The sequence below is a fragment of the Brassica napus genome, chromosome A5 (genome assembly GCF_020379485.1).
Source record: "Brassica napus cultivar Da-Ae chromosome A5, Da-Ae, whole genome shotgun sequence".
NCBI lineage: Eukaryota > Viridiplantae > Streptophyta > Magnoliopsida > Brassicales > Brassicaceae > Brassica > Brassica napus.
Genome location: NC_063438.1, coordinates 21,550,922 through 21,565,991, shown reverse-complemented (window position 1 = coordinate 21,565,991; position 15,070 = coordinate 21,550,922). Strand labels below are relative to the sequence as shown.

The window sequence follows — 15,070 nt, the reverse complement described above, 5'->3', positions numbered from 1 at the left end:
TACATAAAGAAATATATGAATTGCATAGGGTGGACTGTGAATCTGATCACATAGTTAATGTGAACTTTTATCCGGCCAACAATTTCAATTATCTGTGTTTTGATTTGTTAACAAACCCATATTATGTTTACTAGAACAAGTAAAATTTTAGCTGAAACTTCCAATTACATAATGAGTCTGTACGTTTTATTGAGTTAACTCAGTTAAACAATTTATGAACCAAATCCAACTCACCTAGTAAGCTCAATAAAACAATGTTTGAACCAAATTCACTATTTATCTTGTGGATTTTATGTGATTCTACAACATTAAAAATATGTCAAATCTCAAATAGAAAAAGAAACTCATAAGAAACATTGGATTTATTGGAGAGTGACGAAGAAAAATCTGGGAAAAAAAAAGAAAGAGAAGATGATCGCGATGGAAAGAGAATAAAATAAAAATATTTTGAAAACCATCACCTAAGAACTTATACTGTTTTTCCAATTTGTTTAAATGATTAATAGAGTTAGTAAGGTCATTTTATCTCTAAACAGTTTGGGCTTTAACATGTTTTTGGCCATTTTTCAACATTTGCAAAATTTGATGTTATTGATGTATTTTATGTATTTTAGCGCCAATTGCTCAAATTGGAAATAGATTAGAATATCTTATATAAAAATACATAATCTTATTATTATTATTTTTTTGTCATCAACGTATACATAATCTTATAATTAACAAAATTTGATGAAATTTTATTTAAAAAGAAACAAATCCCACGCTTTTAAAATATAGTTTGTAAATTAAATCTAGAAACCTAAATCACGAAGCTACTTTGGTTGATTTAGCTAAAGTTTCTGTGTTTGACCTCCCCATTTTAAATATGGGCCGAAGGTTAAGCCAGTAAGAAGTCTAAAAGGCCCATGTCAAAATTCCAAGAGGCGTGGTCACGTCATGTGTCACACTGAAGCCTCTGCTTGGTTCAGCGGGTCGCCTTATCGTTACGAGACGAAAGGAATCAGCAATCAAAACCAATGTCAATTTTCTGAGTAAACCCATACCATGATTCTACCTTCACTCTTCTTCTTCTTCTAGGAGTCAGTCGTCCTCCGAAGCTGCGGTTCAGCAATGCCAGTGCTCTACACGTTTCCAGTTCTCCCTTCTTCTCTGCTCCGCGGAATTTCTAATCGCGGCACCAGCATCATCCTACATCCTCCCGAGGTTCAGATCTCATGTTTTCTCGTCGCGCGTTCTGATCCCGGAGAATTCGACGGTTTTAGTTTCTCTTCGCGGCGGAGGAGATTGAATGCTGGTGGTGGTGGTGCACATGTCGTCGATAATGCTCCGTCTCGTACCTCTTCGCTCGCTGCATCTACATCCACAATCGAAATCCCGGTTACTTGTTACCAGGTATTATCGAAATCATTACTTAGGTTAAGTGGAATTCTAGTTCGTGTTAGTCAGTGGTGAGAAACTATTGATTTGGCTAAGTTAATTTTGCTGCTGTCAATGGAATTGAATCTTGTAGCTTATCGGAGTTTCTGAAAAAGCTGAGAAGGACGAGGTCGTTAAGTCGGTGTTGAATTTGAAGAAAGCTGATGCTGAAGAAGGATATACAATGGAAGCTGCTGCAGCTCGCCAGGTTTAAGTCACTACAAAGAGTTTGATTCTCTTTCACTTGCTTCATAGCGTATGACAGCTTTCGTCTCCCAATACATTGTAATGTGCAGGATCTTCTCATGGATGTTAGGGATAAACTTCTTTTTGAACCAGAGTATGCTGGTAACCTTAAAGAAAATATTACTCCTAAATCTCCTCTTAGAATCCCATGGGCTTGGTTGCCTGCTGCTCTCTGCCTTCTTCAAGAGGTATTACTACTGATTATGTCCCTGCAGATGTCTTGTACCTCTATCTTTCTGCATTGTTTTTTTCATTTCTATCGGTACCTTACCTCGTTTAAATGCAAATTTAAACTTTTTGCTACGAGATTTAAGAGGGATTTTGATGATTTCCCTCTCAAGTTTTGTGCCTTGTTGAGCTTAAGATATAAAGGATTTTGGATAGGAGATAAACCGGTGATGTGAGCTACTATGCTTCAGGTTGGAGAAGAAAAACTTGTGCTGGATATTGGCCGGTCTGTTCTCAGGCACCTTGATTCAAAGCCATATATTCATGATATATTTTTGGCTATGGCACTTTCTGAGGTAAGATCAGTAAACCAGGGATGGAAACTAGTTACCAGTTTTCACTAACTTTCTGCTTTTCTTTTATGTTATGGTTGGGTTTTTTTTCCATGAAGTGCGCGGTCGCCAAGGATGCCTTCGAGGCGAACAAAGTCTCTCAAGGATTTGAAGCTCTTGCTCGTGCTCAGTCTTTTCTGAAGAGTAAAGTTACTCTTGGGAAACTTGCATTGTTATCTCAGGTAATAGCTGCCTTGCATCAGGGCTGATTAGGCTTCTTGTGTTTACCTTTAGTTCTGTCACTTGCTTAGCATGCCTTATCTAGTAATGATAAGGAGCTTCATATGTAAGCTCGCTCGTATTATCTAAAAAGAAAATCTACCACCATTTTTAAGTGATTTAAGTTGAAAATTGTAGATAGAAGAGTCCTTGGAGGAGCTTGCAGCACCATGCACATTAGATCTACTGGGCCTACCTCCCTTGCCGGAAAATGCGGAGAGGAGACGAGGTGCAGTTGCAGCGCTACGTGAACTTCTGAGACAAGGCCTTGATGTTGAAGCTTCCTGTCAAATTCAAGACTGGCCATGCTTTTTGACCCAGGCAATTAGCAGGCTACTGGCCACAGAGATTGTTGATCTCCTTCCATGGGATACCTTGGCCATTACACGGAAAAATAAAAAATCACTTGAATCACATAATCAAAGAGTAGTAATTGATTTTAATTGTTTCTACTTGGTGTTGGTTGCTCATATCGCTGTTGGATTTTCAGTCAAGCAAACTGATAAGGTATGTAACTCTTTTCTGTCGTTTGATAAATTTTAACTAATTGGTTCATTTTTCTAGTCTGTTCGTTTATAAAGTATAACATTCAGTATGTTTGTGTAGATTAATAAAGCAAAATCTATATGCGAATGTCTAATAGCATCAGAAGGTGTTGATCTGAAATTTGAGGAAGCTTTTTGCTCATTTCTTCTAAACCAGGTACTTTTTCCCTTTCCAATGTGTCGTTGCATCTTAAGCACTTCAAATTTACTTAAATTACCTGCTCCGCAAGATTCATGTCTTGTACATTTAATTAAGTACTACTTGACCTACATGTTGGATAACACAGGGTTCCGAGGCTGAAGCCCTTGAAAAACTTAAGCAGCTGGATTCAAATTCAGACTCTGCGGTTCGTAATTCGATCTTGGGGAAAGAGTTGAGAACTACTTCTGCAACACCATCGTTGGTAAACCTGATGTCTTTTACCGAGAATTTTGTGTCTGTATGTTGCTAGGAGTGCGGACGTAATTATTCCCTGGCTGATGGTTCTCCCTGATATAAATGGCATGATCAACTTAATGAAATATGAATTGTGCTATGTCCCAAGCATTGACTGAAACAATGAAAATAGAGATGTGGAGTGTGCAGTAGTAAAATTCATAGAATCTGCTTTAACAGCATTGCGTATGGCTGCCTTCAGTTTCCATTTAGTTGACATAAGCTTTTTTTATGAAAAAGAGATCATGGGTAATTCCTTTGATTGATTCATTCAGTTTAACTTTTTGCTATATTTGCATACGCTTTTGTATATCTATATCGTGTTTAGCTGTAATTTTCTTTAATAAAAGTTGATATTGACCTTTTACGTACTACCTAATAAAATTAACCAGGAAGCGTGGCTAAAGGATTCAGTGCTTGCCAACTTTCCAGACACAAGGGGTTGTTCGCCATCTTTGGTAAGAACCAGATCACTGAATGATTCTGTAAACCAGTTCTATATTTAAGCAGAAGCATATTTATACGTACAATTTATGCAGGCCAACTTTTTCCGGGCTGAAAAAAAATATCCAGTGAACAAGAAAATGGGGTCACCGCCAATTATTAATCACAAGACGAACCAAAGACCGATTTCCTCTATGCAGTTCATGAACTCATCACAACATATTTATACAGCTGTCGAGCAATTGGCACCAACAAATCTGCAGAGCCCAGTAGCATCAACAAAGAATATTGATGAAAGCGGTGCCAGTAGGCCATCGGTTCAACTGAAAAGGAACCTTGGTTTACAGCAAAATAAAATATGGAATGGTTGGCTCTCTCAGAGCAGTTTGATCCAAAGGGTATCTGTTGCTGCTTTATTAGGTTGTACCGTGTTCTTCTCTCTAAAGCTAACAGGCATTAGGTCTGGTAGATTACAGAGCCTGCCTACATGGGGTTCTGCAAAGCCGCACTTGGAATCAGATTCTGGGAATTTCAGAAGAAACCTTGCTTCTGTGAACAGAAAGGGTGTCGTGGGCAACATCAAAACACTCTTGGACATGTTGAAGAGGCATCATGGGGAACATTCGGATGCCTTGTATCTAAAAAGCTCTGGTCTATCGGCTACGTTGTCTCATCCCACCTCGGAAGTTCACAAAAGACCAATGCTTACAGAAGACGCCGAAGAGCTTGTGAGACAGTGGGAAAATATTAAAGCTGAAGCTCTTGGACCTACACATCAAGTTTATAGCCTTCCTGAAGTCCTTGACGAAGCCATGCTTATCCAGGTCACTGATTCTCCACATTTAATCTGTTTCTGTGCTTAATTGATTTAGTTTCAGTGATCTGGTTAAACGTCAATCGTTGAGTACAAATCAATCAATAGTTCGACTAGGTCCAGAATAAGATCTAGAAAATTGATATTTTACCGTTAAGTTACATTACATTTTGAACACGTAGTAAGACTGGGATGAAACAAAAACAGTGCTGCATAGACCGGAGATTGAACCTTGACCTCTAGGTTAGAAAGAGCTTGCTTGGCCACTAGGGCAAGTTTTGGATCATTATTTTTAACCTTTTCTAACGTAAAGATTCATCAGAGTCTACGTTGCAAATGTCTGTCAGGGTATGCTCATTTGTTCTTATTTCGGGTAATGTGGACTTTGCAGTGGCAAACGTTGGCGCAAACAGCAAAAGCTAAATCTTGTTATTGGAGATTCGTTTTGCTTAATCTTGAGATTTTGCAAGCGCACATATCCACAGATGGTAGTATTGCTGGTGAGACTGCCGAGATTGAGGCCTTTCTAGAGGAAGCAGCAGAACTAGTTGACGAGTCTCAGCCCAAAAACGCAAAATATTACAGGTAAAAAACATTTGCTTCACTTTTGGTCTGAGTGCGTATTTTCGCTGATGCTTGCGTTTCGTATATTTTGTGTAGCACTTACAAGATCCGCTATACTCTGAAGAAGCAAGAAGATGGATCGTGGAGATTCTGCCAAAGCGATATCCAAATACAGAAATGATACGATCTTCCTAGAAACAAAGCACAGTATATCGCAGAATGATGTTTGATCTAACTAAAGTTGTAGCATCAAACTATAGGAACACGAGTTCCTTCTAGCCTTTGTTCTGGTTTAGCTAACTATGTAGGAAAATCTTTAAAGGTTTGTTTCTTATTCCTTAGTAATCCAAACTCGGAAGTGTCTTTGTAGATTCTTTGATTTGGATGATGTGTTTGTGGATAGCCACCCTTTGGAATTTTCTGTAAAGCGTGTCACCTCACCAAGTTCATTTAAAAAGCTAAAAAAAAATACAGAATCTAATTGTAAATTACGTAGGACTAAAAGAAGTATTTATGAAACTCATGAGTCATGACCAGTTAACGTATTACATCGTGCTTGGTGCTTAAACATGCACTGTTTAGACTTTGAGATTTCAAAGTTACTAAATAATATTATCATGAATTCTGGTAATAAATTCAAATTCGTGATACGTATAAAAAATATGAAAAATCGTGGTTGTATATATAGATGTAGTTATCGCTAAGTTCTTTTTGGTTTAAAGTGGGAAAAAATTATTATTAACTCGATATAAATATAAGGAAAATTTATTGATGTTTAGTGTAAAATTTTATGTAATAAATAATTATATATTGATAAATATATTTTTTATGTAGTTTGACTAGATAATTATATAAAATTTCTAGATAGGGAGAGAGACAGGGAAAGAGGTTCCCGACACGGCAAATCCAAAACCGTGACTCACTTTTGCTTTCGATTCTCTCTCTCTCTCTCTCTCTCTCTCTCTCTCTCTCTCTCTCTCTCTCCGCAATCACCAACTTTCTCCCTCATCATCATCATCCTCCTCCAATTCCCCCGCGAACTCGAAAAACCCTAAATTTCCATAAAATCCCAAAATTAGACTCCTCTTCGAATCTATTCTCTGATCGGCAGGGGGGGGGGGGAACACGATGTTTCCATGGAACTTCGCGGAGGCTGCTTTCTCAAGGTGGGCCGTGAAGAGGGTCGTCAAATTCTTATTGAAGAAGAAACTCGGTAAATTCATACTCGGCGATATCGACCTCGATCAGCTCGATATCCAGCTTAGGGATGGCACAATCCAGCTCTCCGATCTCGCTATCAACGTTGACTATTTCAATGACAAGGTTTATCTCTCAATTGATGCTCTAAGTTATCGAATTGATGGCAGTTTCACTTGTCGTTAAACTTATAGATTCATCAAAGTTTAAAACTTTTTGATTGTTTTGGTGTTTGATTCCAGTTTGATGCTCCGCTGCTCATAAAGGAAGGTTCGATTGGTTCTTTGTTAGTTAAGATGCCTTGGAAAACTAATGGTTGTCAAGTTGAGCTCGACGAGGTCGAGCTTGTTCTTGCACCACGTTTGGAGAGTACTTCATCTTCTTCAAATGAGCCCAGCATCTCCTCTTCTGCTAGGGATGATTCACGTATTGGACTAGGAACTCATGAGAGTGAGATGTTGGTGAACGCTGCTAAGTCTGCCTCTGTTGATGTCCATGAAGGAGTTAAGACTGTTGCGAAGATAGTTAAATGGTTTCTTACGAGCTTTCATGTCAAAGTTAGGAATTTGATCATAGCGTTTGATCCTGATTTTGGCGAAGAACGGAATAAAGCTGGTGGTCCACGGCCAAAATTGGTGCTTAGAATGGCGGAGATAGAGTGTGGCATTTCAGAGGAGAGAGTTTCGACTAGTGAAGTTTCCCCTGATAGTTTCCTCGGTATTAATCGACTGAGAAACTGTGTGAAGTTTCAAGGAGCAGCTGTAGAGCTTTTACATATGGGTGGTGATGATGATGATGATGATGGCGACATGTCAAATGATGTGATCATGACAGGCGAAGGAGGTGGCTTTTCAGGGAGTGTGAATTTGAGTATACCTTGGAAGAATGGTTCCTTAGACATTCGCAAAGTGGATGCTGATATTTCTATTGATCCTGTTGAAGTGCGGTTTCAACCTTCTACAATTGGATGGTTCTTGCGGTTGTGGAAGAATTTCAGTAGTTTCGGATCAGACTGTTGTCCCTCAGTTTCGCATTCTGATTCATCCTTGGGTTCACCTGCGGTACCTACTAATGTAATGGTAACGCCTCCAGCTACGTCATCCTTGTCGGGTGGACAAGAAGGCGAGCCGGATATTACACCTGAGTTACAGTTTATATCAGATTGGTTTCCGTCTTCCTTCAGTAAGAAAGAAGAGGATGGAGAAGTAGATATTGGTGCAAGGTATAAAACGATGTCTCTAGCATTTTGATTTTCACAGTCTTTCAAAGATATTGCATCCTTTGCTTGACTTGTATCTTCATCTTTTGTCACAATCTGGACACGATTATATCTTTAGTTTGTTTTTTAAATGAGCTCTCTTAACCGTGTTATATCTTCTTGTTCCCTACAGTGTGGACCAGTTCTTTGAATGTTTTGATGCAATGCGGAGTTACCAATCAGCTTTTGGAAGCCAAGGAATGTGGAATTGGACATCCTCTGTCTTCACAGCTATCAATGCGGCATCTAGCCTTGCTTCTGGGTCTTTTCTTCTTCCTTCTGGTAATATTCTTTTCCTGAATTATGTTTAAATGTGATCTTTCTGAAACGGTTTTTGGTAATCATATTATAATCTTAGTTTCTTTTTCTGTTTATTCTTTCCATGCCATCAAGCTTTGATTTACATATGCATGTAATAAACTCTCTGCAATATCTGTAGCTTTTATTTATATAGGCCTGCATCGTTTCCTGTTCATATGCTTTGTACTCTACTAATCAGTTCTTCTTCATGTGCAACTATTCTCATCAATATGCAGAACAGAAGCACGTTGAAACTAGTTGTAAGGTATCCTTTGCTGGAGTTTCGGTGGTACTGTTTTTCCAAGATGAAAACGTTTGGAAGGATGTTTCCACGGGGATTCACTACTTAGGCGCAGAACTCAGAGATATTTCTGTGTCTTTTCAGGTAATTACTTTGATGAACTGTGTTTCCTCCCCTCATTAGTATCTGTGCAAGTTACTTAAAACATTCGATAATTCAACAGGTATCCCCTCAGAATATGAGGTTAGAAGCAGAAGTGAACAGCGTGGAGATTGCTGATTATTATCAAGCTGGAAATGTTGTTGGCACCGGTAATTCTGAATATCAGAGTGGTTTGATTAAGGATTTACAAGCCAAAGTTCAGAGTACACTTCCTCCCTCTGCCTGGTCTGATATGAATGCTGCTTCCGAAAAATCAAGCGAGATAGTTTCTGATGGCTTCCTCTTTCGTAACAAGGGTTCTGCAGTCAAGACATTGTTAGTTATAGCTGCAGGGGGGAGTGGATTTCAGTTTACTGTCAATTTCCAATTATCCAAAGCCAACCTTAGAGGACCAAACTCATTCTCGCTGAGTTTGCCACCTACCACACTCTGGTTGAACCTTCATTCAGTAGAAATGTTGGTAAATCTCTTCAACGATGTGTCAGAATCTATCCCCGTAACTAGTCATGAAAGGAATCAGGTTGCATCCTCTTCTAAATCAGAAAGATTGCGAGGTAGCGTGTCAATCGGGAATGCTCGAGCGATTTTGTGCTTCCCCATTTCAGAAGGGTTTTGTAGCTCGCTTGGCGAACATTTTATTGTAGTCGACTTATCTTCCTCTCTACCTTCTGACAAGGAAAGGCGTAAGGAAGGAAGTCCAGGGGAGAAGTACTTTACATCGGCTGCTCGCTCCATATGCTTCAGTGTTGGAGATGTTAGCATTTATATGGTCACTTCTGACCATAAAGATTCTGAATCAGGGGGTGAATTCTCTGCATATAGTATTTTACTTGCCAACAATAGAACTAGTCACCAACTTTCAACTATTGGTATGTTTTGGCAAGATGAAACTATCATTAGCCCTTGGTTAGTGGAGAGAGCTAAGATGCTGGCTACGCAGGAAGAATCTATTCAAACAGATAAATCTAGGAGGAACGGCCTTGAGTTTGCTGCTGTTGCTACTGCCAAAGATCAAGAAGACATCTACTCTCAAACCAGGAAAGAGATATTTTTGGCTTCTTCATTCTGCCTCTACGTTCATTTGCTTCCACTTACCATCCGGTTAGATAGTTGGCAATACAGCAAGTTATGTAATCTCATAGATCAGGCAAAAAATTGGCTATCACGTATGGTAGCCAATACAAGTGAGAAACAAGAGGAACGTGCCTTTAAGAAAATAGAGGAATCTGTTGTGTGTCAAGCGTCTCTGGTTGTGGAATGTGATTCTGTTGACATCTTCGTTAGGCCAGAACCTCGAATGGACATTAAAAATCAACTTCAGATTGAGCTTCCAGGATCATGGATTCAGTTAAACCTGAACGTTCAGAAATTAAATCTTATGTCTGTCTCAAATCTTGGCAGTATCTCTGGTGCTGATTTATTTTGGTTAGCCCATGGGGAAGGCACCCTATGGGGCTCTGTCACTGGTCTACATGATCAAGAGTTGCAATTAATCTCGTGTAGCAACTCTGCCATCAAGCGGGGTAATGGAGGAGGTTCAAATGCATTATCGTCAAGGTTGGCTGGCTTAGATATTCTGCACTTACATGAACCTGGGATCTGCTACGATTATTTAGCAATATCTGTCAGGGGCTGTACGATTTCTGCCGTAGGAGGACGCCTGGATTGGATAGATGTGGCTTCTTCTTTTTTCACTTCTCAAGTTGAAACAAATTCTGAAGAGAGAAAGTCCAGCTCATCTAGTAGCTCCGCGTTTACTCTTAATTTGGTTGATGTTGGTATAAGCTATGAGCCCCACCACGAGAATACAGATCATTTACATCAATCAAGTGATCCGTGGGTGGCCTGTCTGGTAGCGGCATCTTCTTTTAGCCTTTCGAAGACAAGTCTGGTTGATTCCATAAGAAATGACTACAGAATCAGGATTCAAGATCTTGGGCTTCTTCTGTCCTTGGATTTAGACCTTAGAAGACTTGATGGAACGTACAGTTCAGCGAATCTTCATAAGACTGGCTATGTTAAAGTTGCTACCGAAGCGCTAATTGAAGCAACTCTAAGGACAAACTCTGAAAGTGGTCTTCTCTGGGAGTTAGAGTGTTCAAAATCTCACTTATTAATTGAAACTTGCAGTGACACAACCTCCGGTTTGATTCGCTTGGCCACGCAGCTCCAACAGTTGTTTGCTCCTGATTTGGAGGAATCAGCTGTGCACTTGCAGACTCGATGGGACAACATTCAGCAAGCGAATGCTAGGAATGGTTTTGACATCAGCGATACACTCAGTAGCTCTGGTTCAAGTGGAGAAATTAAAAACCTAAGATTTGGCTCCGAAACTGAAACAGGAATCATTGGTTTGATGGGCGAAATAAATGAAGATGCTTTCCAATTTGATGTCAATCCTAGTAGTCAGTCCGACTCTTTCGAATCTCAGAATAACTTTATGTCCCCTTATGGGCATGCACCTAACTGGGTACCTGCTACTCCTGAGGAACCACCTTCTAATCAGTTCATTGGTGAGTCATCGTCCAGATTGAAACCAGAAAGCAGCCAAATATTCCTTGAAAGAGATGGCCTACCTGAAATTATTGAAGACTATTGTTTTTCTGAGTTCCATCCCTTGTCAGAGGTACCTCAAGAAGGGGATTCATCTGGGAGACAAGTGTTTCTTGAGACTGATTTGAGTAGAGGAAACTCTGGGTGGTATGATGACACTTCCATAAGAATTTTAGAAGACCATGTGTCAGAAGCAACTGAGGAAGATCATGAGGAACATATGCTGGATGGAGAGTTTTCATCTTTTGGCCTGACGTCTCATTCTACAGTAACAGCTAATGGACGCGTAATTCTGAAAAACATCGACATCAAATGGAGGATTTACTCTGGCTCTGATTGGCATGATTCTGGAAAGAAAAGTGAAGTTCATAAAAGTATAGTGGGCCGGGATACAAGTTCTTGCCTTGAGCTGGAACTATCTGGGGTGCAGTGCCTATATGATACCTTCCCAATTGGTGGAACATGCACTTCTAAGCTATGCCTCATGGTCCAAGATTTTTATCTTTATGATAGAAGCAAAGATGCACCGTGGAGATTGGTAATTGATATTTTTCACCTTTAAATGTCATAAGATTGGTTATACTAAAAGTAACTGAGTAGATAATTGAACTTGTTGTCATGATTCATAGGTGCTTGGATATTACAACTCAAAAGATCACCCAAGAGATTCGTCTGCAAATGCAATCAAGTTGGAATTAAAAGCTGTCAGACCTGACCCTGACACGCCACTTGAGGAAAACCGGTATGCTTTTTTTATTATTATTATTCGACGGTGTTATTCTTACCTTTTTATGTCCAAGTCTTAGTAAACTTGAACTACGTTATTTCTGCTACTTGGATCTTTTTCCCTTAAATAGATTTTGGTGTTACATTACAACTTATATGGACCTTCTATTTATGGCTTAAATACTAGTGACCGCCTATGTGAACCCTTTATTTCGTTTAACTCCTCAACTGCTTCCTGCCAGGTTACGTGTTGCTTTACTCCCTATACTGTTGCATCTTCATCAAAGTCAACTGGATTTTCTCATCGGCTTTTTTGGAGCTAACAACCTAGAAAAGCCTGTAGTTTCCGTCGGAGACTCAGGTGGTTCAGCGTTGTCGGTTTCTGTTAACGGACATAATATCATAGAAGAAGCGCTTCTTCCATATTTTCAGGTTAATAAAGTTTCTTTCTTCCTGTAAGCCAATATGATGGTAGAGGAGAAATATTCACGCATTACCTTTCTAGGACGTGTATAAAATATGTATAGGGATAGGGTGTGTTTTCATGCTCGATACTAATCATGTTAATGTCTCCAAAAATAAACTTATGTTGTCTCTCAGCTAAAGTAAAGATATATTTGTGTTTTCATTTTCTGAGGAAATATGTTTCTATGAGGTTGATTTTGTTAAAATGATCTGACTAGGGAAATTTACTTGCAGAAATTCGACATATGGCCTGTTACTGTTCGAGTTGACTACAGTCCACATCATGTTGATCTAGCAGCACTAACTGGAGGGAAATATGCAGAGCTAGTGAACCTTGTTCCCTGGAAGGTAAGGAACACAAATTTTCAGCTTGTGTATTCAAACTTTTTTTTTCAGCTTCGTTTACTCATAGAGGAACATATGTAGGGTATTGAACTAAAGCTCAAACATGTGCATGCTGCTGGAATCTACGGCTGGGGTAATGTATGCGAGACTGTAGTGGGAGAGTGGTTGGAAGATATATCTCAAAATCAGGTTCATTTCTCATAGCATTAATAATCATCCGTTTTATGGGTTCAGACTCGCAAGGTTTCCGTTCACAAAGAGAAAAAACAGAAAGGCTAACAAGCTTTTTAATGTTCTGTAACTGTATTTTTAGATTCATCAACTGTTGAAGGGTATCCCAACAGTAAGATCACTTTCTGCTCTTTATGCTGCTGCTACGAAGCTGGTCTCTTCACCTGTTCAAAGTTACAGAAAAGATCGAAGGCTAGTAAAGGGAGTCCAAAGAGGTAAGGCGTGAAATTAAAGTCCTTGTTTTCCCTTTACTTTTCTATTACCTGAAAGTAAGCTATCTATGGTGCTCTTTGTGTTATCATATATGGTTTTAACTGTTAAAAGACCACTTGCAAAAGTGGAACTGGTCATAAATGGTTTATTGTGCCAATCTCACTCCACTAGAACAAGGGTTAATAATTATTACTACTAGCCCTAATAAATAACTTCAACCTTATGTGTTTGGTTCATCCAGGAATTTCGACTTTGTGTGTTTACTATGGTACGTGTGACTGATCTGAAATTATCAATTATCAGGTACTATTGCGTTTCTCAGAAGCATCTCACTGGAAGCCGTTGGACTTGGTGTTCACTTGGCAGCCGGGGCTCATGATATTTTGTTGAGAGCAGAATATATATTAGCAAGTGCACCATCATCGCCACAGCACCAAGGCAAAACGAAGACGAATGTTAGACATAACCAGCCTAGAAACGCTAAGCAAGGCATGCGTCAGGTGAGTGTAAAAGATTAGTACATGTCTTGAGTTTCTGCTCAAATGATCCCTCTTCCGCTTCTGAATCAGATGTTTACATTTATAGGCATGCGAGAACATCGGTGATGGAATAGGCAAGACGGCTTCTGCATTAGTCCGCACACCTTTAAAAAAGTATCAACGTGGAGACGGAGCTGGATCAACATTTGTAACAGTTGTTCAGGGAGTTCCAACAGCTGCTATAGCACCTGCTTCAGCTTGTGTTAGGGCGGTACATAGCGCTCTTGTTGGCATCAGAAATAGGTCTGTTTATATTCAACTCTTTTTGTGAAACAAATGTTATTTTACAGAGTACTAAAGAGTCTTTGGGGATTTTTCAGTCTTGATCCTGAACATAAAAAGGAATCAATGGAGAAGTACTTAGGACCAGATAAGCAAAGGAAACAAGACCAACATAGATAAAGCCAAGGTAAATTTTAGGCCATTCTTAGATTGTTATTGCAGTTGCGGTAATATTCATCTAGCGGATTGAGAAACATTTACTGCTCGTGTTTCTAATATGTTTGCTACAGATTATTATCCATGTTGGTGTCAGGTCCCTTCTACATATAGCATGTAAGTACACTAAACCGGTTTAGGTGTTCTCAATTCCTATAGACCTCGAAAATAAACAATTTGCTAATTGTATGGACTTTTTTGGTTCGATAATTTCAGCAGTGTTTCATTTTCTTGCAGGTGTATAGGTTTTGAATAGAGTGAAGTGCAGAACCATTCTTTTTCCCCTCCAAAACTCATAGAGATGGGATAATTTTGGTAAAAAAGTTATAGAATCATTCAGTTTGTCTCTGTACATAAACAAAGTTCGATCTTGCACCATTGTAAATATATATATATACCCCTCCCCACAAGGTTTGCCAAATGAGTGAAAGTGTAGTGTTTTCTATGTATATTATTGTCCAAAAGAAATTTATTTTCTGACAGTTTCTTTTTCGTAATTTTCTGTTTTCAAGATTTAAATTAATTAATTAAATAAGATAACAGCGACTGTGGCTTGACTGAATCAGACGTCTAGATGATTGTTTTGGAAACGTGGTCAAACATGGTCCCCTAAACAGAATTCACAGAATTCAGTACTTATTTCGTTTCAGTCTAGATGACCTTCTAGTTTTTTTTACACCAACTTAAAAATAAATTAATAAAGGTGTATTGAACTAATGATTGTAGAATGCTTTGGTGGATTTTACAATTATTGGGATTTATAAGCTTTAAATCCACGAATTCCAGATTCAACACAGAAGGTCAAAAAATTGATTTCTCCACATTTTCCAATAAGAATATACAGATTATGCTAACCAAGAAAACAAGCATAAGTTATATTATATAAAATGCACAAACATACATACGAACAAGCTTGCGTTCATATCTTTTACATCTCAAACCATACTTTATCACACAAAAACGTATTGATATCGTTCACAGTCACCAATTTCTCAGATCATTGTTTTGGTCGAATGCTAATACGAACAAGCTTATGTCATATCATATACAACTCAAAGCATACTTACTCAATCAAAATCAGCAGCACATGATAACAGAACGTTAGAAACAGTGAAACTGAGACGTACGAACAATTGATATCAGAGAAAAGAAGAAAAA

At 38.8% G+C, this 15,070-nt stretch overlaps 2 protein-coding genes across 3 annotated transcripts; both read left to right on the top strand.

Annotated features, from left to right (window-relative positions):
• Positions 1-954: 954 nt before the first annotated feature.
• LOC125575170 (plastid division protein CDP1, chloroplastic-like) lies at positions 955-5,662 on the top strand. Its single transcript, XM_048778933.1, has 12 exons — positions 955-1,392; positions 1,511-1,624; positions 1,713-1,850; positions 2,082-2,186; positions 2,282-2,404; positions 2,580-2,948; positions 3,048-3,143; positions 3,274-3,390; positions 3,815-3,880; positions 3,962-4,690; positions 5,072-5,265; positions 5,341-5,662. The coding sequence occupies exons 1-12, from the start codon at positions 1,111-1,113 to the stop codon at positions 5,423-5,425; spliced, it is 2,418 nt and encodes an 805-aa protein (XP_048634890.1). The 5' UTR covers positions 955-1,110; the 3' UTR covers positions 5,426-5,662.
• A 514-nt stretch (positions 5,663-6,176) lies between these two features.
• On the top strand, positions 6,177-14,394 carry LOC106451902 (autophagy-related protein 2). 2 transcript variants are annotated; one of them, XM_048778932.1, is made up of 15 exons: positions 6,177-6,567; positions 6,684-7,663; positions 7,833-7,981; positions 8,236-8,384; positions 8,464-11,493; positions 11,585-11,697; positions 11,924-12,113; positions 12,381-12,494; positions 12,573-12,680; positions 12,805-12,937; positions 13,239-13,435; positions 13,521-13,717; positions 13,795-13,883; positions 13,987-14,029; positions 14,132-14,394. In XM_048778932.1, the coding sequence occupies exons 1-13, from the start codon at positions 6,373-6,375 to the stop codon at positions 13,874-13,876; spliced, it is 5,637 nt and encodes a 1,878-aa protein (XP_048634889.1). In that variant the 5' UTR covers positions 6,177-6,372; the 3' UTR covers positions 13,877-13,883; positions 13,987-14,029; positions 14,132-14,394. The 2 variants fall into 2 exon arrangements, with proteins under 2 accessions (XP_048634889.1, XP_048634888.1); XM_048778931.1 differs by having other exon boundaries at positions 6,178-6,567; positions 14,150-14,394.
• Positions 14,395-15,070: the final 676 nt, after the last annotated feature.

Coding starts and splice junctions, on each gene's coding strand:
- LOC106451902 (XM_048778932.1), top strand. CDS start 6,373: ATGTTTCCATGGAACTTCGCGGAGGCTGCTTTCTCAAGGTGGGCCGTG. Junction 7,664..7,832: donor GAAGTAGATATTGGTGCAAG/GTATAAAACGAT, acceptor TGTTCCCTACAG/TGTGGACCAGTTCTTTGAAT. Junction 12,495..12,572: donor TGAACCTTGTTCCCTGGAAG/GTAAGGAACACA, acceptor GAACATATGTAG/GGTATTGAACTAAAGCTCAA.
- LOC125575170 (XM_048778933.1), top strand. CDS start 1,111: ATGCCAGTGCTCTACACGTTTCCAGTTCTCCCTTCTTCTCTGCTCCGC. Junction 2,949..3,047: donor CAGTCAAGCAAACTGATAAG/GTATGTAACTCT, acceptor ATGTTTGTGTAG/ATTAATAAAGCAAAATCTAT. Junction 4,691..5,071: donor ACGAAGCCATGCTTATCCAG/GTCACTGATTCT, acceptor TGGACTTTGCAG/TGGCAAACGTTGGCGCAAAC.